The sequence below is a fragment of the Corvus brachyrhynchos genome, unplaced genomic scaffold, assembly GCF_000691975.1.
Source record: "Corvus brachyrhynchos isolate BGI_N302 unplaced genomic scaffold, ASM69197v1 scaffold279, whole genome shotgun sequence".
NCBI classification, from domain to species: domain Eukaryota; kingdom Metazoa; phylum Chordata; class Aves; order Passeriformes; family Corvidae; genus Corvus; species Corvus brachyrhynchos.
Window position 1 is genome coordinate 5,858,497 of NW_008246060.1, and position 23,414 is coordinate 5,881,910.

Genomic DNA, 23,414 nt, shown 5'->3' on the forward strand with positions numbered 1-23,414 from the left:
TATGGGTAGATATCTTTATCTCTTGCCACTCTTGAGTATTTAGCTCAAATACTTAATTTGGTCTCTACATTTTGTTTTATTAAAACTCTGTATAGACTAGAAAGCAGAATGAAGAAGTAGTTTTATTATAATTTAACACTTATTTGTCTTATTAACTGGAGCTTTTATTAGTTTTATCTGAGGGAAGCATCCCTAAAAGGACTGGTAAACAATGTTACTTCTTTTGTCTCCATTAAGTCTTGATCCTTCTCCAGTGGTTTTGCAGAGATTGGGTTGGGTTCCAATATTAAATGCATCTTCATGCTTAGGAGGCCAGGGAAGAGCTCTCACCATACAGCTGATTGTTAAGCCTCTATGGTCAATGTGTAAATAAAGGGTTTAGGTAGGAATAAACTTTCCTTGTTGGAGTTTAATTTTAGAACAGTGAATGTTCTGGCCTGGATGCCACAAGTCTTTAGTTTCAGTCTTCCCATAAAGCATCTCGGCTGCTGTCTGAGTAGAGACTATTTGTGCCATACATCCACACCAGTGTGCTACTGCTCTTGGATACACTAATGCTGTAAAGAGAGATGTTTAGAAAATACTCTCTAAAATATTATCTTTTCCCACTGCAGACAACCCAATTTTGCAATAGCAAAATAGGGTTCAGGAACTATTGAGAAAAGCCCCCAAACTGCCAACGTTTTTTGGAAAATAAACGGTACATGCCATCTTTTGAAGCTGTTCGTATCTTCTCACCATTTCAGCAATGACAATAATGGGATACTCAGTAAAAATTCATTTTCTCAGCATGTCACGAGAGAAGCTTTTTGCTGGCTAAATTCTAACACCTTAAAAGAGATTGATGACCCTCTTTAAGAGTGAAGTTGAAACATCTAATTGTTTCTTAGTATTTATTTGAATATTTTCAAGTATTTATTGAGTAAAGTCATAATAATTAAAATCTCCAAATCCCTAGGTTTATCTGTTAACAACAACAAAAAAAATCAAATAAAAGCATGTTTTTATAGAAAGATATCAAATCCTGAGAACAGATGAAAAAGGCAGCGATTTGCAATGTCCTTAGTACATTTTTAATTGAGCTCATTTTTGGTTGGAACACAGGAGGTTTTCTCCCTATTTTCCCTAGTGGGATGCAAATGGCCTAAAGAAAAACCTCTCCTTTTTTTTTTTAATACCTGTGACTGACAGATATTCCTGATTACACATATATATAAAACAATATATATATATATCTTTTCTCTATCATTTGTCACACCATTACTTACTTTTTGCCCAGTTTATCTTGCTTTGATACCAGAATAAGTAAAATCCTGCTGTTCCGATGGTATCTTTTTACTTCTTGTGCAGCTTCATTCCAAGGACAAATAGCCATTGGTTGGCTCTGCCTCTTGACACTTTCCTCCTTTCCTCTGGTGACTTGTATCACTTTGTAGTGTGAGTAGGTTGCGCCATGACAGTCCTCAATTCAATTAGATAATGTAATGGAGAGAGTTTAATGTGGCCTCATGTTCAAGGAGAGCTGCCTAGAAGTTGCACTTAAAAATTGATAATACGAATTTTAACATCCTCTTAACTTTGAAATACATCTTTCACTTTCTGTGATCCTTGATGTTGTCTTGAATTGTTGTTCTCCTTTCCGTTCTTAACCTCTGACACCTCCATAATCTGTTTTCTATGGTCTATTTTCATTGCAAAGACCAGTGAGAGAGACTAGGACAGGACTTTACTTTTTGATTAAAATATACATTGTCCATTTTGTGAGATGAGAAGACCATGTTACATGATACCCTTTCTGTTAGCTTCACTCCTACCCACTGTTCTTCATAGTCTCAGCATATATATAATGGTTTATATCCTCTAAGTGGAAACCAAAGGAACTACAAGACTGAACAAACTGTGCAAATACTAGGAATGTAAGCATATATCCCAAGATAGTGAGGTTGTTAGCAACCACTGTATGTACTAATGGATATCTAAGCTGCATGTGGAAATGCCTGGTAATTTTTGGTATCACCATCTCTCACTATCAAAGCATTGGGCAATATTCTGCTAGGACTGGGATGGTATTTTGAGATTTAAGTTTGGATTAAATAATGTCAAGAGAAATGCCAGTGTGACAGAAGAGAGAGCACTGTAAGCCTACATACTGGCATGGGACCATAAGGAAGAAGTTTGAAATCTTGCCTGGCAATTGTCCTTCTATAACAATCCTTTTATTCTAGTGAACACAAGATTAATCAATTGTAATTTAAACAAGGAAGTTGGAGAATAAATAGTCCTGCTTCCACTTCAGTGCTTGCTCACAATGTTTACACTGATGTTTAGAACAGATCTGATTCATTTTGTGTTGCTCTGTATGTTATTTTAAATACATTGTGGTGCTGGTAGTTGCAGGCATGTTCCCCCAGAGGGCTAAAAAAAACCTCACAGCCAACTAAAAAACCCCCAAAAAGTAAGTTGTCAATAGAGTGAGAAATTATTGGACCTTTAAAGAACCAAAGCTATTCAACTCATAAAAGTTTTGGTAGAATATAATTAAAGAATTCTTCTGGATTTGTATACTTGAGACTGAACAGTAAGTTGCTGTGACATGCCCAATTCCCAATGTCAAATCTCCTCTTCCCCCTCTCTCCTAGTTTTATCAAAGTATGAAAGTCTTGACTGAGTGAGATGCTATTGTTGGCAAGCCTTTGATGGACACTCCCGGAATTTCATTGCAGGAGCCATGAGTTCTGTTTTATCTGAAATCTCACTGGCTCTTGATGACAGACAAACTCTGTTTTTAGTGTTGCACTGAAGGTCAGGCAAATGACTGGTTTCCAAATAGAGTAACTGAAGATACTGGAACAGATTTATTCCTGATATAATTCCACTAGTTCTATGAAGTTACAGGGGAATATACTTGTCAAGAGAGCCTTATGAGTTGAAGGATAATACTGCTGTTCTCAATCACTTGTATATAAAAAGAGCTCGGAAAACATCCTATTTAACATAATGTTAAAATTATTTTGTAAAGAAATTCTACACTCACTAAGATAAGGGTAATATTTTTAGCTGGAATAAACTAATATAACTCCATTAAGGAGGCTGGCCACTGTAGAATGTAATTTTTTTCTAATATCTGGGAATCTGGCTCTGGCTTTTTTAATTATGGGTGACGTTGAGGTTTTCTGGCTGTGTAAATATTTTAGGACTAATCTAGGAAATGTATATGCTGCCTAGGCTGCTTTCCTAGTGGCATTTGGGATTATTCCATTATTTTTCACAGATCTTTAATTTTAGCTACAATTTTGGCACACCTCAAGTCCATAAACTATCGAACAGACTGGTTAGATATTTCACCTAATTTTTGCAAGTTATCTGTTACCTTAATTCATACAGAAAGCAAAAACTGATTTTGCAGATGGATCAAGAAAATGAAAGCCAAATACTGTACCAGTTTTGGGGTATTAGTAAAGGAATAATCAATGTCTTTGTAGAATGACATTGCAAAGGCCAAATCTGCTAGGTACTGTGAACAAATTTTTGTAGGAAAAACTTTGCAGAGATCACAACCACACTGACATTTTCATATTGATTGTGGAAAGCAGAGGAGCAAATGTCAGCTTGTGGATGCAAGAAGTGTGTGTATGCTGGCAGAGAGGTTTAGCTGTGGCTAATGAGGAGGGGCTTTCCATCTCCTGCTTTGTGGGAGTGAATTGGTCAGTCTAAGCTGGGGACATAAAGCCACAGATGCAGAGAGATCCTTTGATTGGTAAAAGCTGTCCCTTCTATGCCACTTCATGCCTGAAGGGCTAAAGGTACGTTGATTACCAACATCCTGTGATATTGGGAATTGGTGCAAAAATTCAAGTTTCTATAAAGACGGCATTGACAAGAATGGGAAAGAAATGTAAACTATGTTTTCTATTTTGTAAAACAGATGCAAGTGTAATTTTTACAGTTCTTTGGCAGAAATGTCTCTTAAAGCTCAAAGAGCATGTTTTAGTACTTTGGTCTTACTTTCCCCAAGAGGTTACACTTCAGTGAGCTTTTCCTTGGAGGTGTCAAAATGTTTCTTTAATGACAGATACCCTGACCATCATGAAGAACTGTTGCTGTGATGAGGCAGGATTTCTTCAAATTGAGTTAGCTTTGACTCTAATGCTATACCCTGAAGGCTCCACTTTTCCAAACCATTCGCAACACATGCTTTTATAAATCCATCAAACAGCCCTGCACTCTTTCGATACCCTATGTTTTAATGTCAAAGCAAGTCTATGTTCTACTTGTGGCACCTGCTGTGGCACATACTTCAGCTACTTCAGGGGAGTTCTAAGCATACCACCATACTTAAAGTCCTGTCAACACAGCTGTGATAAAGACCCTTTGGAAAATTAGTAACTCCACCCTAAAATAATCATTTATCGTAACTCATAAGGGAGAATTAATTGGCATTTAGTACATGTAATAATACAGATGAATGCCCTTCATGAACAGGGCCATGTATAAAAGAAAAGCATAGGCCACCTAGAGGAGTACTTTTTAACAAGGCAGAACAATTTCTGTGACGAATAAAGTCCACTTCTAAAAAATACTTAAGACAGTCAATATATTGGTAAGTGCTGTTGTACTAAATACTCATAAGTCAAGCTGCAGCAACATCAATCTGTATTACTAAATATTGAAAATACTATCATAGTTTAAGTTACAAGCTTATATTAAAAATAAACTTTTTCCATTATCAATGCCAACCTTGTTTAGAAGATGGATTAACAAAATGGTATATCGTAATATTGCTGTCCACTGTGGAAATACGTGCACTATGCACTGATAAATACTGTGTCTATTCAGAAACATACAAATCCATCAGGCTCTTTGGCATATTAGCATATTATGACTGGATTTGACGGTGTGCACTGTCGACACATGGATGATGTTTCCCAGTTGATTGTTCTGTTTATTACAGAAAGTTAGAAAGGGAATGAAAGGTTTTTAAGGGGGAAAAAAAGTTATTTGCTTAGTATTGATTCACGTTTACTTCAGAAGATTCTGTATCAGCCTTTCTTCCCAGTGAGATAAGTGTACAATTCTGAAATCCAGTCTCTCCTACATCCATTATATGGGGTTTTTTTTAGTGGCTCTCTATGCTCCATAGGTTTGTCATGACAAGGAGTTGCTTAATTGAACTACAGACAAATGTAGATAGATCCTTTTGATCCTGTGGATCATTCTTCTGACTTTCTGCCACTAACATGGGCTAGTTGTCTGCATTCTGTCAACACAGGCAACTTCAAACTTTAATTTCTGTGATTTAAGCTTATATGTCATTCAAAAGTTGCAAAGATGGTGTGCTTTGAGTGACTGCACTGGAGCAGAAGACGACTCTGGTACGAAGAGGAAGGTGTGTTACACATAGACTTTACAGAATGGCAAGTTATACGTGACTGTCTTTTGTGAAGTGTTTGCTCTGGCCCTAGCCATAGTCATTAGAGAGGGTTCCCAGATGGAAGGGTGAGAAGGACTTACAAGTTCTTCTTTTGAGACAAAAAGCAGGAAGGTTGCTTTTTTGGAACAGGAGCACCAGGCTGCCTGCCATCCTTAATTTTACTTCCATAGTCATAAAACCAACATGAACATAAAACTGTAGAGGGAGTAGAAGAGCTTTTAGAACTTTATTGTAAATTAAAGTTATATTTTCCAAATGTGATTTGAGACAAAATCATTGCTATCTTGCCTGAGGTGGAAATGAACGCTGTGATTTACCATTGCCAGGCAGTTATGAAGGCATTCGTAGTGCAAAGCAATTAACAGAGAAACTGAAATCTTGCATTTGCGCTGAAGAGAATAAATTTGTGCAAAGTAATGGGGAGTTGGGACCATAATGCTTTTGCTCTGCTGAAGCTTTATTTCTAATGAATTGACAGGCCAGAAAAAGTTCTCTGGTTCTGCAAAGCAAATGGGCTGGGGTCACAGGAAGAAATGTGCACAATGGAATTAACTTCCTGCATGAGACTCCTTGACTCACTAACTTTCACAGCAGCTTGATTCACACCTGACTTGGGGAAGGTACTTGTAATGATGGTGTTTCAAAAGCTGCTAATCTTAGAGCAGTTCTCTTCTTTGTCCTTCCTTCTTTGGAAGGATTTAACCACTTTTGATATTCACACTTTCAGTTCTCCATTCTGCTTTTTTTGGGGGGGTTTTTTTGGGTTTTTTTCCTGAAAGTTGATTATCAATGTACCCACAGATATAAGCACAAGACTTTGTAATTACACACAGATACACCATAAACAGCACACGACTTCTTATCAATTTTTACATAAGATGGGCATGACTTTGTGTCATATCTGAGTTGCAGCCAGCAAAAGCTTAGCTTGACAGCCTGGTGCTTTTTTTTCCTCTGGATGATTGCACTGCACATTCTTAAAGGGTCATGCATGATAAAAAAGGCTAAGGGGCCTTTAAAGAGACTTGACCAACACCTCATTGTCTGTGGAGCTTTTACTGCTGCACTATCACTACAAATCTGTTCACAGAGGCTGCAACAGATGCTAGAACCTAGACTGCAGGACAAAGTAGCATAGAGCTTGAAATCCATGCTTTCATATCAATTCTGTTTGTCTGTGGTATTCACACAGAGCAGCACATGAGATGATTTTTAGATGTTTTGAAGGGTAGAATGTCTTGTTCTTCTCTGACATAGCCAGAAACTTGTAAAATAAGTTTTCTATTTTTCTTATGTCTCAGCTTCTCTTTTTTTTTCCTATTTGTATTTTTATTAGGAACTCATTTAAATGCCTGGATGATTCATTTATACCAGTCTCCTGTGTCATTTCCCCAAAATCTTGTTTGATGTTTTGTTTTTCACTGTGAAACATGCTGATTCTTTATCTTCCATACATGTATTACCCTGAAGTACAGAGCCAGGGAAAATCTGGGCCCCATTATGCTTGGCACTCGAAATTTATGGAAGAGCCTCTGGTTCCTCACTGTTTAAAACCAGAGAGTTTCCTCCAATTGCTGGTGTGTCCCATATCAAAGAAGACCACTAGATGAATCTAGGCTTGCTTTTATGTTTTCACTGAGTGGTTGATGTATATAGCTTTGATATCAGCTACTGTTTATGCTTCATATTTTCCTCTGCAGCCTTGTGAGTCTCTCCAATTTGATAAAATTTTGCAGGTAAAATGCTATTTCTAGTAGTGAATGTTCAGTCATGAACACCATGACATTCTTCATGAAAGTAGTTCAGTCTTAATTCAATGTAAGAGAGAATAGGAGTCTTTTTCTAGTTCTTACTTTGGATAGCTGTTGAAGAATAATGTCATGCAATAGTTGCTTTCTAGATATAGAATAGGAGGTTAATGTAACTGTGTGAAATAGGAATTCTTTTTACTTCTTGAATGTATAGTGGACTGGATATGACCCAGAAGATTGACTGGTATGATCAGGAATTAAGGAGTTCTTTTCTGAGGATTTTATGTAGGAGATAGATGAAAAGTGTAAGCAGAAGGTAGAAGGTGAATTCCTTTCAGTCCTGAAAATTATACAAAAATGCAGGGGGGAAGGCCATTCAGAAGAAAATGCGTGTCACCAGCTGAGAGAACCAGACGGACATAATATGTGGTACTCTTTAAAATAGGTCTACTAAAAGTTTGGGAGCATCTTTGGATTTTATTAGGCAGTTTCATATAAAATGCGTATGTTGCTCCTGTATCATTTACATATGCGATCTTACGGTTTCTTCAAGGGCTGTACAATTCTATAAATAGAAGACCCATCCTAGGATAAAGAGAGCTTACTCATACGGCTCCATTTGGCACTTTTGTCTGCCCCAGGAATCTCCCCAGCTGTCCAATAACCGTCCAAGCATTCCTAATTTTCGTTTATTTCCGCTTCCTGGTATCTGAAGTAAAAGCCTCCTTTTTGTTAAATAGGTGCATATTCACTTGGAGAAATGTTTTCTGCTGCCATTGCAGTTGTTACAGCATTGATGTTGCTCACATCAAAGTTCCAGCACTGACTTTTTCTCTGCAAAGATGATTAATGAAACTAAGCAAGACTACTGAACAAGATGTTGTGAGAGGAGGAATGATATAACAAAAAAGGAAACAGATGAAAAATTAAACTAGAGAGGGTGGCCAAGATCGAGCTCTGACAACATACTAAAACTCAAAAACGCCTACAAACTTTGTTTCCACGTGGGTGTACAGCTCTGAAAAAATATCACTGTAGCTGCCTGGAACAGAGAACTTTCATAATTCCACCAGTAGTAATTTTGGCTGAATATGAGATTTTCTTGCTGGTATTAGGGAATACATCAATCTTCTTTAAAGACATTTTTTCTTTTTGCAGTCTAAAATGTCACTTTGATTTAGTCATTCAGATGTTTGCTTGATGGCAAAATACAGTGGTGAAGCTCATCATCCTGTAGTTTAACTAAGTGCTCATCTGAGAGCAAAGTGAAGGGTTAACTTTTTTCTATGTTCCTTTCATTCCTCATATGTATCAGGCAAGTTACGGTTTTAAAGTAACTGTCATATTTTCTCATCTGTACAATTCAGTGTTCAGCAGTTCATTTGGTGCCAGATAAAGGGAAAAAGACAAACTGCACACAGAAAGGCAGACCACCTTAGACCTTCTGAAATTCTTTCTTGGTCAAATGACAACTTTCCTGCTGCCTCTTCCAAACCAATTATTTTGACATGCCCCATTGCAGAAGTCAGTGTCTAATGCAGCCAAGGAAAACACTGTTAAGGCAAATTCTGAACTTGATCGCATTTCTTCCATGGATTTAAATAGATGTACTGTGAACATTTATTCCTGAATAAAATACACAACCAGATTATCATAATTAGCGTATTTACTCTGGAACAGGAGAGGAGAATTCCTAATTTGGACAAGCAGAGTTTAGAAACTCATTGTGACTAGGTATGTAGCTCATTACATCCTCTGCTTGCAGTGCAGAGAAAAATGCCTGCACTTATTATTAAAGAAATTAAAGATAAAAGTACAACTTTGAAATGGAAGTGAGGCACCCCGCAGAATAATTCTGTTACTTCTGTGTAAGTTCCACAGCCTGATGATCCTTAAGGAGCTGTGCTCTGAATTGAGGATGAATGAGTATCTTGAACTAAGAATCAGAACCATATTCTTCTCTATAAAGCCTAGTTAGGCATCCCAAGCAGGCTAATGATGATTTTAACACAATTGATGCACCTAACTTCTGCTACCTAAGAATATTTATTAGATATGAATGGTTAACCCATTTTGGAATACCCACACTTAGTTCCTAAAGCATTGATTGTGCTACCAAACTGGTAGAAATATTTGATATTTCCAAGTATAGGTAATCACCTGAAAGAAATAGGAATGTGCAGAGGAGTGAGATTTGGGGGAGCAGCTGTAGTCAGCATCTTCAAGGCCCTTCTTGAAACACTCCACTTAAACATGCATTCTCTGGAAGAAAAATATTGCCCTGTCTTGTCGTTGCTTACACCAGTAAGTGGTGAACACCAAATCTAGATGAGATAAAACAGGAAAGAAGCAGAATACCCAAAAAAGAATTGGCAGAAATGTTGGTCCCCAAGTTAACAGGTAAAAGTATCACTGACCAGCATTATCAGTACCACAGGCAGATCTGCAGGCTGGTTTTTGCAGGGGCCTTTTGGTTTGGCAAAAAGTGTCCATTCACAATTAATGGGTGCCCACTTTGCTCCCTGAAATTAAAACAATGGATGTTTTCTATTGGAGCCTCTGGAATGTAGCACAAAATAAAATTGAAGAATGTATTAAGATGGAGTATATCTCACCATTCCCAGTGGGACTGAAAGCTTTCTAACCCTCACCTGTTAATCAGCAGGGCGAGCAGAAGGGGAAAGGCTGTCCATAGCAGGATGCCAGCTGGAGAGGAAACTGATCGGGCTTCTCTTCCTGTCTTAATACCTTCTTTCAAGTGCCACTTATGATCATAGGCTTTGCATGTTGGAATCCCCCTCCACACACACCTGTGCTGGGTAACTCCTTGAGGAATTCAAAACATGTCAGCACAAACAAGGCTGCAGAAAATACAAATAAAAACCCAGTACCTTATCCAAAGATAATTGAGGCTGCTTGAACTATGCGTTGTGCTGAATCAGGAACTGTGAGATGACAGGCTCCTGCCTTTCCCCAGAGTGAAAATTCCCCAAGAAAAGCTTTTCTTCTAGTTGTTGAGAATTTTTGAATCGAGTTTCTGTCTGAAACTTGGGCATAAAAATAGAAGACACGGTGCAATGGAGTTGAGTGGCATTGTTTGGGTCTTCCAATTCAAGATCACTTCAGATGAAGAGCCATTCACCATAGGTAAATATTAACTAGCTGAAGTCTTTAATTTCTTAAAGCTCTTCTTTAATAACCTTCTTCTAAATCTTCTTACAGCTTCTGAAATTTATGGAACATCCTGTTTAAACCTTATTTCAGTACACACTTCTTGATTTTCTTAACTTAGCAGTGCTTTCAGTTGTACTTTTCAGGATGTGTTGGCTCATAAACAATAATTGTGTTTACTGAAGACTTCAGTTAAATTTTCATAACAATTTCTTTGTTTTTTGTTTAATGTTTTATAAAAGATGTTTACTTCCAATACTCCCTAGAAAAGGGTGCAGGCTGGGAACGGGAGCTGATGAAGCAGTACTCTATGGAGAAAGAAGACTCTCAGTCTAGGTTACCTTTGTGTATGGCACAGCCAGCTGATCTGACTTCTTTTTGACCAGAAATTAAACAAACATTGGTAGTTGAACCAAAAATTAGTGTATCTTTCTCAAGAAATGATACTTCTTCCAGCTTGGTAGTTTGACTTGTTTTTAAAAGTTTGAGTCTTAGATAGCCTTTAACTACAGACAGTACCAGTATGTTACAACAATTCATTTCTATTATTTTATTTTGTCTGTAAACAGGAAGGCTTTCTAAATTCATATAAAAAATTTTTATTGAAGAGTGGAAAACACTCCACTATGTGCAAAAAACCCACAGAAAATCACATTTTGAAAACTTGTCAGCTTGATAGTGCTCTGTGCACTGAAGCCACTGAAAAATGTGTGGGAAGATACTGCGTTTATGCAAGGCATATAAAGCTAATAGATGTAAATTCACCTAGAGGGATGATTTTACTTTCTAAAACCATCTATGTCACTGGTTTGTTCTTTATCAAATAAAATTGTATGTGTGTGTGTGTGTGTTGTTATACTACGCAAACATTCAGTGGGAAATCTTTGAAGATTGCTGTACCCAATACTTTAATGGGTTAAAATGCCCAAAACCAGCATTGGTGTCATCGTACTATCAATAAAGGTCAATCCTTGTCCTCAGCAATAGCCACATTCCTCCTCAGAGATGCTTTTCTTTTTGAAAATTAAGAAAAACAAGATCCTTCCTTTTTAGAAGTTCAAGTTGTGTTACTTTAACGTAACAATCTTCAACATAACAAGATTTCCCTTTTAGATTTGAGATTATATCAATATGTTCAGATTACTTCCTGTTAAATAAATGTGGTTCCTGTGGCTTCCCAAGGGAAGTGGCCTCTCTGTGTTCAAATGAACACAGCTAGGAAAATAAAATTTAAGTCATTACATTTGAACACGTAAAAGAAACATCCTCAATCTCTGCAACTTCCTAGCTTCCTGAAAAATCCAGAAGTTTATGTACCTGTTAAATGTGTTAAAATTTTATTTTACTTGCTACATCTTTAAATTTCCAGGGATCCTGCTGGGATGCCTGGCGGGATGTCATGTTATGCACTAAACGTGAAGAAGAAATTGGCATTGCACTTTCTCAGGGGAACTTTGCTTCTATTCTGTTTTATTCACTTTGATCTTAAAAAGAATTCTTCACTCTCTGAAGTTTGAAGCCTGTGCTTTTGTTTATTCTCTCACAGAGCTTGCATGAATGCTCCAGGTACAAGACAGTTATTCCTGTGGATAAAGAAAGTGTTTAAGGAGGCATTGATGCTATATGCTGGCAGCTTAGTGCTGGGTCCTCCACTTGGAACAGATTCACATTGGGCACCATGGCCTCCTAAAACCTTAGATACGAAAGTAAGGGCTTGATACCAAGTGCAGTTCCTGCAACTTTAGTTCTGATTCAGTACCTCTGTCACTGTGGACGTGTGTTACATTTCATCTTCCTTCATCCAGCTGCCAGCTGGTGTGTGCTGCCCTCTTGTTCTACCCTCTGTAGGTGAAGCATGGAGCTCAGTACTAAATACTTCTGGTCTAGAGAGAGGAGTGCTGTTTGCTGTGTCAAACTGGCAGCTCATATTTTAGTGAGCAGAGGAAGAATGACTCCCCTGGTATTCTGGTGGCCAGAAACAAAGAGAATTCAAACAAATGCATTCAAAGAACAATGAAATGTAAGCTTGCATCCATTTAGTAATTTACAAATGTGCAGGAGCAGAAGAGTCACTTACACATCAATCATATCTGTGCTGGAACCTCAGGACTTGCTCAAAGTCAAAGCTACTTTAAGTTGCTTAATATCAGAAGTGGCTGCAGGCACTAACTGCCAAACTAAACCTCTCAGTATTGTCTCAAATGCCCTCTTAGTCAGGCCTTATTTTTGCTGGACCAATCAAAAGCCCTTCAAAGTTATAAAGCATCACAATCTTAGTTACATACAGTGAGATACATTAAGCAAAATGAACTTGAGAAAAAGAAAATCTTACCATAGTGGCCAATAGCAAAAGACATAAACCCCTCAGTTTATTGCTAATGGTTGTAGGGGGAGACAAGACAAATTGTGTTTCTGTGAGCAGGTTAAAAAGCTTCACAGAATGTAGAATTCAAGAAGCTGATAGCTGTGAAAACGTAGGAGGCAATATTGATGACTGAGATCTGTCTGCTTGAAACACAAAGAAACATCCCACCTTACATAACTGCCTTAAAATGAATTCAAATTTGAAAAGGAGAACCAGGGAAGAGGCTGAGGAACCTTTGAAGAAACTTGGCAGTTCTGATGCTGCAGGCACTTGGAAGCTGTGTGTATATTTGCTGCAGGGGGTTGTCCTGTGGAAGCTGACAGATCAGCTCACACGTAGGGGCTGCCAGAATACTAAGGATCAGTACCTCAGTTATAGTCTTGGTTTTGATTTGCATTCAGGTTGTTAAAGTCCTTGATACCAAGTAAGAACTCAGTCACTTCTTTCTTAAAACCTGTTGTAACAAAACAATCAACATTTGTCATTATATGACTCACCTCTTTGCTTCCATTTAATTTCTGTGAGATATGCAGCACACGCTACCTTGGCAGTGTGTGATGCTAACTGAGAACAGACTGAAGAGATCTAACAGCTATATTTGGATAAAGATGGGGAGAAGAGATATTACTATTAGTCGTACCATACACCTCATAAAGAGCTGCATAACCTTGTAGTTATGCCAACACATCCTATTAAATGCCACGTCCTCTCTTTTACTGTCGTCTGTATAGTTGGTGTAACACAGAGTACTCATGCTTCTAATGAGCTAATCTGCAAAGTCCACAATATTTCTTTTTTTTTTTTTTAAGAAAGGGTTGAAAATGTTTCCATCAGACAGCATGGAGGTGGGGCAGGGAATGAAATGATCTTCCAAACAGGAGCAGGTGTAGTCACACTGCCTCTCAGAACATCCCCCAAAGCCTTGCCTAGGGCAATTCCCTAAGCATTGCCTATGTGCTTCCTTTCATTTCACTGCTGAAAGTCTTTTACATTTGGCTTATTTTCATCACCTGAGTCTAGTTAGCTTGGCAGGAAGGGCTATCTGTCTGTCTTCTTTCTTGGAGAGACTATATGTTGTGTATGAAAAGCAGCCTTGTGAATGATGTTAAGTGTAAGGGAAATTTTTGGTGTTAATCAAGGTGGCATCATTCCAGCCTGGTTTAGCACTTCTGAGACTGAGGTAAGCTGGAGAGCTTGAGTGCCCCTAGCCCTTCTGCTGTTGGAGTACAGATTTCGGCACAGGGTGTCCTGAGTTGTAAGTGCTTAACTGTTCATCCCACAAAATCTCTGTGCTGCTGTGGCATTGTGATTCCTGGTACCCAAGAGAGGTAGATTAGAACTATTTTGGGTGTTCTCACACATATTGTAATCTCTCTTCCTTGCTACAGATGAAGCGGAGCCTGAGAGGCCACTTCAAAGTGTCTTTGCAGCTTGCCAGCACAGCTCTGTTTAGTATAACTGGAATCTCTTCAAGGTGTCAGTGGCATATTTTGCACATGCCATGAGTGTTCATTTAAGGCAGGTCTTGGTGTCTTAATAAAAACAATAAGAGAAAAACCAAACCAAAGCAACAAAAGGAACACCGCAGAAAGGATAAAAAAACCCATTAAAACCCAATAGTGAATTGAAAACAATGAGACATATTGTTCAGGCAAATGATAGCTGCAAAATGGAAATTTATTTAGGTTTGGTTAGTGATACATGCAAGGACTTTAGTTTTGGGTTTCCTACAGTCTTGTCTTTGCATTTAATTGGTCTTGCTCAGCTTTCCTGTCTGACATAGAAAGGTATAAAAGCCATAGGATGCTTGCTCTATGGTATAGGTTATCTAGGCTGTTTCTTTTCTGGTTTATGTTTTGTGCCTTCTAGCAATGTGTCAAATGAAATGGTCAATTTCTGCCTGATTATTTATCCCAGTGGGTTTTATTCATATTCTTTGCAGCTTTTTCTTGTCTAAAATTGACTTCTGTTTTCTAAGAAAAAGCATGATTTTCCCTTTGGAGCTGTTACACGTTTATTGTGGGGACAGGGATGGAAAGTGACTCATTTAGGAAATGATAATATTAATTTCCTCAAGCAACTTTCTTACTATGGGAGAGGAAGAGCTTTCTCTGGTCCAGAGATAACTACTTGGATTCATATGGGCATTCAGCAACTGTTCTGCGGTGGGGTTTCAAAGCATGTCTCTCCTTTCACTAGGTCATGCTCCTGTGTGTAAAGCAAGAAAGTTTTGTAGGCACTTAGAGCCTCAGAGCTTAGAAAGGACTCTGAAAGTCTGTTGGCAGCTTCTGTGCAAAAAACCACTTGCATAAATACAATGGAGGGAGATTTTAAATGCTGTTTTCTCTGTAGAGGAAACATACTGTGTTTTCCAGTGTTCCTTAGTCTCTGTCCAATCCTTTTCTTGTAAGAACACATTATAATCTCTGATTTTCTGATTATGGAAAAGAACATTTTCTTTTAATTATTTCTTCTATTCAGAGATCTTGAAGAGGAGAGGGTGTTCATTCCCTGTGCTTTTGCACATTTCTAGTGCTAGTGAATATCTGATTCTCTGAAATGTTGTTCTTAAATGAGAAGCAGAAAATACAAGTTGTTGATTTTGGGGTTGAGGTCAGGATAAGGCAGGCATAGCTCAAGTGCTGGAAAAAGAAGAGGCCCTGGCTAATGCTGCAGGCCACTATATTAACAGCTTCTCATTTGTGTAGACCTTCCTATGTATTTTTGTCTGCCTTGTAAATTAGGAGTTCCTTGGGGGTAGGAAAACTGTGTCCACCCATCTGTTTATACAAGCATTCCCGTTAGTATTTGAACACTCATCCACTCAAATGCTGCTTGATCCCTATCTCTCGCCTTTGGAGTGGAGTTGAGGGGGCTTGGCTGGGAACATGTGCAGTTCTCAAGGTGGTGCAGCAGCTGCTCTTTGTACACTGCCTCCCAGAGCTCCTGCTAAGTAGTATTTACTGTGAACCCAGTGCAGATGAGTTTTTTTAGGGCACAGCTGTCACTGTGGTACTATATATTCACCCAGTGTACAGATCCGCTCACAACAGAGCGTAGTAAGAATTCTCTGTGGTGTGTTGAAAGTAACATGTGATACTTCCAGCCTGCCAACTTGCTTTAAGCTGGGGATGTTGGAAGTCAGATGTCTGTCTTGTAGGAAATTTGTGAGGGCTGAAAATTCACATCTGTGAAGCAGCACATATTCCTTTGCTCTTCTGAGAGAGGTGAGATGTTTGGCTTTTCAAAATGAAATCTGTGCTTGAGCTTGAGGCACTAAAGAAATACTATCAAAATTAGATCTGTTGGTGGTACCCTGGATTGGATTTTGTAAATCAGAAATGACAGCGATAGCTGTACCCTGAAACTCTGATGAACGTCTCTCTGTAGCATTAAATAAAGGCGTTTGCAGCACCTAGCAACTGAAAGCTGTGCTGTAGTCCAGAGCAAGTGAGTTAAGGCTATTACAAAGGTTTTCTGAAATCGTTCTGCCTAGATCTTGCTCAGAGATTTGTTTTAGGAAAAAAAAGATTGGTGGTCAATTTGAAAAATGCATGTTTATCCTTGACAGTACTATATTTCTCTACATTTGTTACTTCAGTTAATAGAAGAGAGGATAAGAGCAAACTAGAGTTTGCTTTGTAGACAGATCTGGATTTCCAGTCTAATTCTAAGGTTTAATTAACATTTGTCCTTCAAAAATATTCTCAAAAAATATTTTTAATAGAAAATATTTACCAAAGATTTTACAGACACAGTGAGCTCTTATCTGTCATTATATTTAGTAAATGTTTGAGTAGATCAGAGATGAATTTTCAAAGGAAAATACCAACAGATAAAATATAAACACTTTGCATTCCATTCCTTTCAGCTGGATCTTTAAAAATGGGAACAAGATAGTCTTGAATGTGCCTTGACACTTCAGATCTGTCTGCCCTGTATCTCCATCTGTACACTGGTATTTTGTTCACAACAATTACTGACTGTTCTCAGTGTCTGCTGTAAATGTATACTGTGGCTTCACTTGGAACTCTCACAGAGATCTCTCTCAGGTTCTAACTAAAATACATGTAGTTTTGTACTTTGATTTTCAGGTTTCATACAGATTGATGCATCCAGTCTTTAATACTGCCTTCTTTATAAAATGCTACAGGACCAAATAATTTAGCATTCTTTTAACCAGTGGAAAGACTGTGAGAAGTAGTTATTCTTTCCTGATACTTACTACTTGTCTGAATTGCAGATACAATAAATTAGATCCATCTTTTATACTTGTGAGTCTTGCTGTCTATGAAGTAAGGATAAGCTGAATTTTAGAGGTAAAGTGACATCAGTGGAGTGCTGTCCCCTGAAATGGGAATTGAAAAAATAGAATTGTATGAAAGAATCCTGCCCAGAATTTGCTACCCTTATACTTAGTTGAAGAAGTTGAATCCCTTTCATTTTATTTTTAAATAAAGACTGACTGAGCTATGATTGAGACTGTTTCCTTGTCTTTCACAGTATGGTTCTCCTGGAGCTCTTTGCCTCAGAAACGCTGTTGCAATGGCCATAGTTAGAAGGTCATCTAAATCACAAATTCAGAGTTACTGAGGACTTTTTGTTTGAGAGATTCTTGTGATGAATGTTTTTCATTTAGGTAGTGTTTTCTAAAAGGCAGAAAATATCCCACTAGAAGAAGTGAAATTAGGTCACTCCTTACAACCATCCCCTCCCTCTAAATTTACTCTAATTCTGGGAGAGTTATAGTTGATGTGTCTTTATTTTAAGGTACAGCATTTACATGTGGGGCTGCTAAAAGCAGAAGTCAGAGAAAGTGAGAGGGAAGCCAGTGTATTACAGCTGTGTTAAACTAGTCCCAGATCTAGAGTGCTTTATCCTCTCTGTGGAAGCTCTGCTTCTCTGGACTTACTTTGTTTGAGGCATCACTGGGGAGTGGAAGAAGAGATATGTGTTAAGTAAGAATACCCAAATTAGGGCAGACGTTTGACTTTCAGTAATTGGGTTGATGTTCAAAAACCAGTCTTTTCTTGTTTTTTGACAAGAAAAAGCTGTATGTGGAGGAGAGTGTCCCAGAATTTGGAACCAGCATCACACAGTTAATATTCTGTGGCAAGAACCTGTATGTTTCATGAGGAGGTAAAAAGTGATGTCTTAGAAGAGTGATGTGTAAAGATTATTTATTTTTAAAGGGATAATTTGAGAAATACTGAAGTGTTCTACTTGATGAATTCAAGTCTTACTGACACATTTGTCTGAGTTTTGCTTTGGTTCGCTTTCTGCCCTTTCCTTACCTTTTATTCTATTGCAGATTCTGTTTCTCGACATATTTGAGAGACTGAGCAGGGAAGGATCTTTGAGTAACTATACAAGTACATGTGGGTGTACAAGTAATCCTTGTGTTCTTTATAGGCTTCTGGATTCTGTGTACTTGGCACAATGCAAGTCAATAAAACGCATAGAAGCTAATGTTTGCATAACAGGTTAGGAAAACTGTGCTTGTAACATGAATCTCTTACTCGTATTAATTTTTTTCTGTGAGGTGTATTAGACTGCAGAATAAAACTCTGTCTTTGAAAATACAACAGAATATTTCCCCATCCCCCGATTCCTTAGCACCAGGAAAATACATTGAGGAACAGTACTGCCATTATCAGTCTGCTCTACTGGCGTGAGAACATTGTATCTGTGGCTGTCCTTCACTCAGATAACATAGAATTCATTGCTTCTATATCAGTTGAAAAGGTATTAAAACTTGTCTCTTCCAGTCAAATCAGTTCTGGGAATTACAATGCCTAATTCCAAAGTAATCTTTATTTTTAAGTAGTCTGAGTATCCAGGGTGCTGTGTGTTCTAGCACTCTGATACTAGAGCTAATGTTCTGGTAAACTGACACCTCCCATTGTCAGACTACACTGTCAGCTGGGCTTCTGGCCTCTATACTGAGCCCCTTTAACAGCGTATTAAGAAAGGGGTTTTTCCCTTTTTTTGCTAATTTGTCATTGCCAGTAAAGGGCATAAACAAGCAGTCTAGGGAATTGTTTAAGAAGGAGGGGTTTTTTGAGTATGTATTTATTGATAAGTGTTTTGAGGTTGCATTCAGGAAGGCAAGTTAAGGAATTTTACTTAACACTTAGAAGTGTTTGAATTTGTGTTGGGTTTTGGTTTCCCTAGAAATTTAACTTCATGGTTTCAGCCTGGCTGAATTCACAGGGGAGCTTTGGCTCACAATCAAACACATCTTTCTTTTATGTTCACTGTACTGAAGGAAAAGGATTTCTGAATGCAGCCTTTGTTGTAGTATTTTAGATTATCCTTGGGTTTTTTAGTGAGGAATGTAAGGAAGCGAGTCTCTAAAGATAAGAGCAAAGATCTGTAGCTTATATCCATGCTCTTTATGTACTGGGTGCTGAAAGCAGAGGACAACTCTGCTGTGTTCACTAAAATTTGTCTGGCTGATGGTATGTGAAGGCTTTTCTGGTTTAGTACTCTACCAATGTCATCCATATGGAAGCTGAGAGGGCTGTAAAAATTGAGATCAGGGTGCTGTCCATTCAGAGAAGATGCAGTTCACAAGGTACTTGGAGCTAACAAAATGCATTGCCATAGTGAACAAACAGAACTTCTGAACTGTTGTGTCAGTAGTAAGCTTTGTGGTTGCAGCACTGTGGCTTCTTATTTCTGAGAGTGCTGGTCTTTGGAGTGTGAGGTCCAACAGGTTGATGAGATGGGTATGTAGCAATCTGTGCTGGTAATGGAGCTGCAGTTGTATATGGATAAGGTTAAGCAGAATGATTTCCTCTAAAGCTTGCTATAAAAGAAACAAAGCGTGCCCAAGGCCCCTCACATGCATTCATTTTCTGTGCCCTCAATAAAATGAATTAATTTTGGGAAAATGGCTTTTAGGAGGAAAAATACAATAAAATCATGCAGTGGATAGTGGTTCATTAGTTTTCTGCTTCTGAGTAATGTCTTTATATGCTGTTGCTATATAAATAGAGATAATTATCCCCTTGAGATAGTGATAATAGGGGGTAAGGGAACCACTACATTGGGCTTAACCTCTCGAAATGAAGTAACAACAAGTAGATGGTGTCCTGGACCTTTGCAGAAGTGTGAGTTCACTTTGATTTGTTTAATTTCCATAAATTTTGATTTTTCACCCATACAGTAATGGATACAACTGCTGTATCTATTCTGTACTATAATTCTGGGTGAGTTCTTCAACTGTTTTCCATACAGAATGGCTTATCAGGATAAGACTTTTTCTTTTGTCTTTTCCCACACAGATCACCCCTGGCAGCAAGGCAGCACAGTCACAGATGAACCAGGGGGACCTTGTCGTGGCCATTGATGGAGTCAACACTGACAGCATGACCCACCTGGAGGCCCAGAACAAGATCAAATCAGCCAGCCACAACCTGAGCCTCACTCTTCAGAAGTATGTTGGTATAACTTAAACTCTTTGCATTCCTAAGGACAACCTATGAAACTTGTGACTAAAGGTTGCGAGTGTTTTACCTCTGTCTGTTAGATTTATTTGAAGTGCTCATGGCACAGATATGAGATAGAAAGCCAAAATCTGCTCTGATTCTTGTAGAAGTCAGTATAGATTCCTATAGAAATTGAATGGTTGTGTCGAGTGTGTCTGTGTGGGATTTAGCCTATTGAATACAGGTGTAATCTCATGTCCACTCAAGCTTCTGTTAAATACAGAAGTGATGTTTCTTTTGTTTATTCTCATGTGGGCAACACAGTTTAGTTTGGTTAATCGATGAACGACTGTTCTAGAAACAACAATCCTATTAAGTGTTATGAGTGCACGGGAGGAACCTGTCATTCCCAGGAAGAATAGTTGCAGCAGGCTGAGAATTTGTGCTAATGGTCTGGCACCTGTGAGTTTGCAAGAGCTCAGCATCTGACTGAATAAGAAAGATGTAGCCCAAGTGCAGGAAAGGGAAGCAATAGAACATGGAGAGGGCAGGTTTTAACATAGAGATGTGATAAAAGTTGTCTTGCCATTTAGAAAGCAGTTAATAGGTCTTTTAACTTTTTCCGGTTAATGTTGCTTCCAAGGAAACTTGTTCTCAAGTTAGATAACCTTGCACAGAGGATTTCTGTAATAAACGTATTAATATTTAAAGCTCCATAATCATAGAAAGCGAAGTAGCTGCTAGTTTTATTGCATTGTGAAGAAGGTAATTTTTGTACAGGGTAGGCAAAGACAAGTACAGAAAGCAAACTGTAGTGTGGAAGTACAATTTCTGAGAATAAACCAAAAAATCTCTTACATGAATGTGCAGTAGAGATAATCAGTATCAGGAACAGACTAAAAGCTAAAGAATAAGAAGTTTAGATGAGGTTTCCAAGACAGGATGGGGTACTATAAAGGAAAATGTATGGCTGATTTTCCCCCAAGGCTTTGTCTTTGAGTGTTCCAGATAGAGTAGAAAAACACTACCTTGATTCATGTAGTTGAATTCTCATCCTCACACCCACTCCAGCTTCTTTTCTCTTCACTCTGAGTGCTACTGTTATTACAAATGTATATATTTCTTTTTTACAAAGATTTACATTGTTCTGGATTATTTTGTATTTGAAAGTTAAGGAAAATCTTTTCTGATTGTTTTAGAACTTCTGTCTGTCTTTCTGCTGGATCTTTGTGGTTTTGCATTGAGAGAAAACATTTCTTACTGTGCTTTGTGTTCTTGCACATTTAGTATTAATTTTCCTGGATATTGAACCTGAAAAGTTGTCCAGTGTCTGCCTCTATGGCCTGGTATTTAAAACTACAAAACAACATCTCTCAACAGCATCTCTCCATAGACACAGGAGAAGGATTTCCAAATTTGTGTCTAAAAAATCCAGATTATCCTAATATGTATCACAGAGACAAGTCACTTAAAACAGTAATTTTGATCAAGTGTTGCCAGAGATATTTCATTTGAGTAATAATTAGGCTTTTTTATTTGCTGACCTCTAAATTACATCACCAGCAATTCTAGTGGCCACGTCATTAAGAAAAAAGTAAAAAGAAAACTAGTGGAAGTGCCATTATTAATTGTTTTCATCTCTATTTATTTTTTCTTCTATTGTTTTTTAAGGCTTTCCCTGTCTTTTTATTCCTAAACAATAATATATAATTCAGATACTCAAGTTATATGTGTAATGAACAACCAAAGAAAGCAGTAATGGAGTGTTCCACAGACTGAAATATGCTTGCATAGATAATAGATGTAGATGAACTACAATCCATTTTGAAAAGAAGGAAAATGGCATAAGGTAAAGTGAAATACTAGTAAACATAAATAGATCATAAAATGGCTTTTTTTAGCAAATGAAAACTTTCTCAGATCATGTTTTGACTCTGAACTTATACATTTAATGGACTCTTCTCTTCAGCTGCTTTATGATGTGAGCTATTAGTTCGCCTTGGTGACCCATTCCAGCTTCACTGGGAAAAACCAATGACAAAAACTGAGAAGTATTTTTTTTTAAATAATGTTTTTTTCTTAGATGATATGGGGCTATTCAAAAATTGTGCTCAGAGGCGTTAAGCTGGCTTTTGCTTTGCACAATTCAGTATTTATACAAGTTAAACTCTAGCAACCCTATTAAAGGTCCAGTGTCTTGAACAAAAGACATCTCCACTATATTCAGGAAGTTCTATTAATCTTGCCTTAAAAAATATTTTTTCCCTGGACACTAACGAGTTAATTTACCTAAGGACAGAACGATTGTCAGTTTAGTCACCTGCCCAAAATTTACAATGCAGTATACTTTTTTCAACAAAAAAATTTTGCAAATATTGGATTGGTGAAAAGAGTAACAGTTAACATGAAAAATAAGGTAGCAGTGACAAGGGATAGTAACCTTCAACCAAGTAAGAACAAGACAGAAGAGAGGCAAAATCTCCTGGGACTTGGTTACCAGGAAAATGACTGTGCTAAGAGATCACTTTGACTTTTTTTAGACATGGCTTGCAGCAATGAAACTGGAGCGGAGTGTTCTAGTACTATGGAAAAACAGCCCTAGTTGCCATAAAGAGCACAGAGATGGAAGTGCTCGCTTAGCCTATTTGTATAGAAGTTTGGAAACATTGGAAAAGGCACATATGTGCATTAGGAGATTGACTGTTGTGATAGGAAAACTTAAGCTCTAAATTGTGATGATTTTGGACATGTATGTGAAGCAGTCAGATGGCTCTACAGAGTATGTTTCAAGGTCATGGAATGCCTTACCAGGCAATCTGTGGCTTGGTTTTGCTGTTGCAGCACTGGAAGTAGAACTGATCATATTTGTTTAATCTGTAAGGCCATGGAAGAAGCAGCGGCATGTGAAATCTCGACGTAAATGCTCCGAGATAGAAAGCTTTTTCTAATGGTTCTTGGCTCTCAAGAGCGATGGCCTTTCCCTTTATTGATCGTGGCCATGAAGGTTTCATGAGCATTGTTTATAACCTGACAGTTAAGACAGTGTTTGCTGCTACTCACTTTTATTACAACACTTCTGTTCCCTCTGGGCTTTTTTCAGGGTGGGAACTGGTTATTGTTTTAATTTGGCCGTCAAGAAAACCTGTACATGATGTCAGCACTTGTGCAGGACGTCCAACTGCAAGACATCAAACACAGAAAAAAGGGAGTGTTAAGTGACCCCATTCCTACTTGCCTGCCTAAACAATGGGATTCTATGATTC

General features: G+C 38.0%; 1 protein-coding gene across 11 annotated transcripts in view; it reads left to right on the forward strand.

Moving 5' to 3' along the window:
* Positions 1-23,414, forward strand: part of LDB3 (LIM domain binding 3) — a 108,293-nt gene that overhangs the window by 11,939 nt on the left and 72,940 nt on the right. For all 11 annotated transcript variants that reach the window (XM_008642784.2, XM_017746390.1, XM_017746392.1 and 8 more), the window contains one exon: positions 20,008-20,159. In XM_008642784.2, coding sequence (XP_008641006.1) covers positions 20,008-20,159 — 152 coding nt within the window. The remainder of the gene's footprint in view (positions 1-20,007; positions 20,160-23,414) is intronic.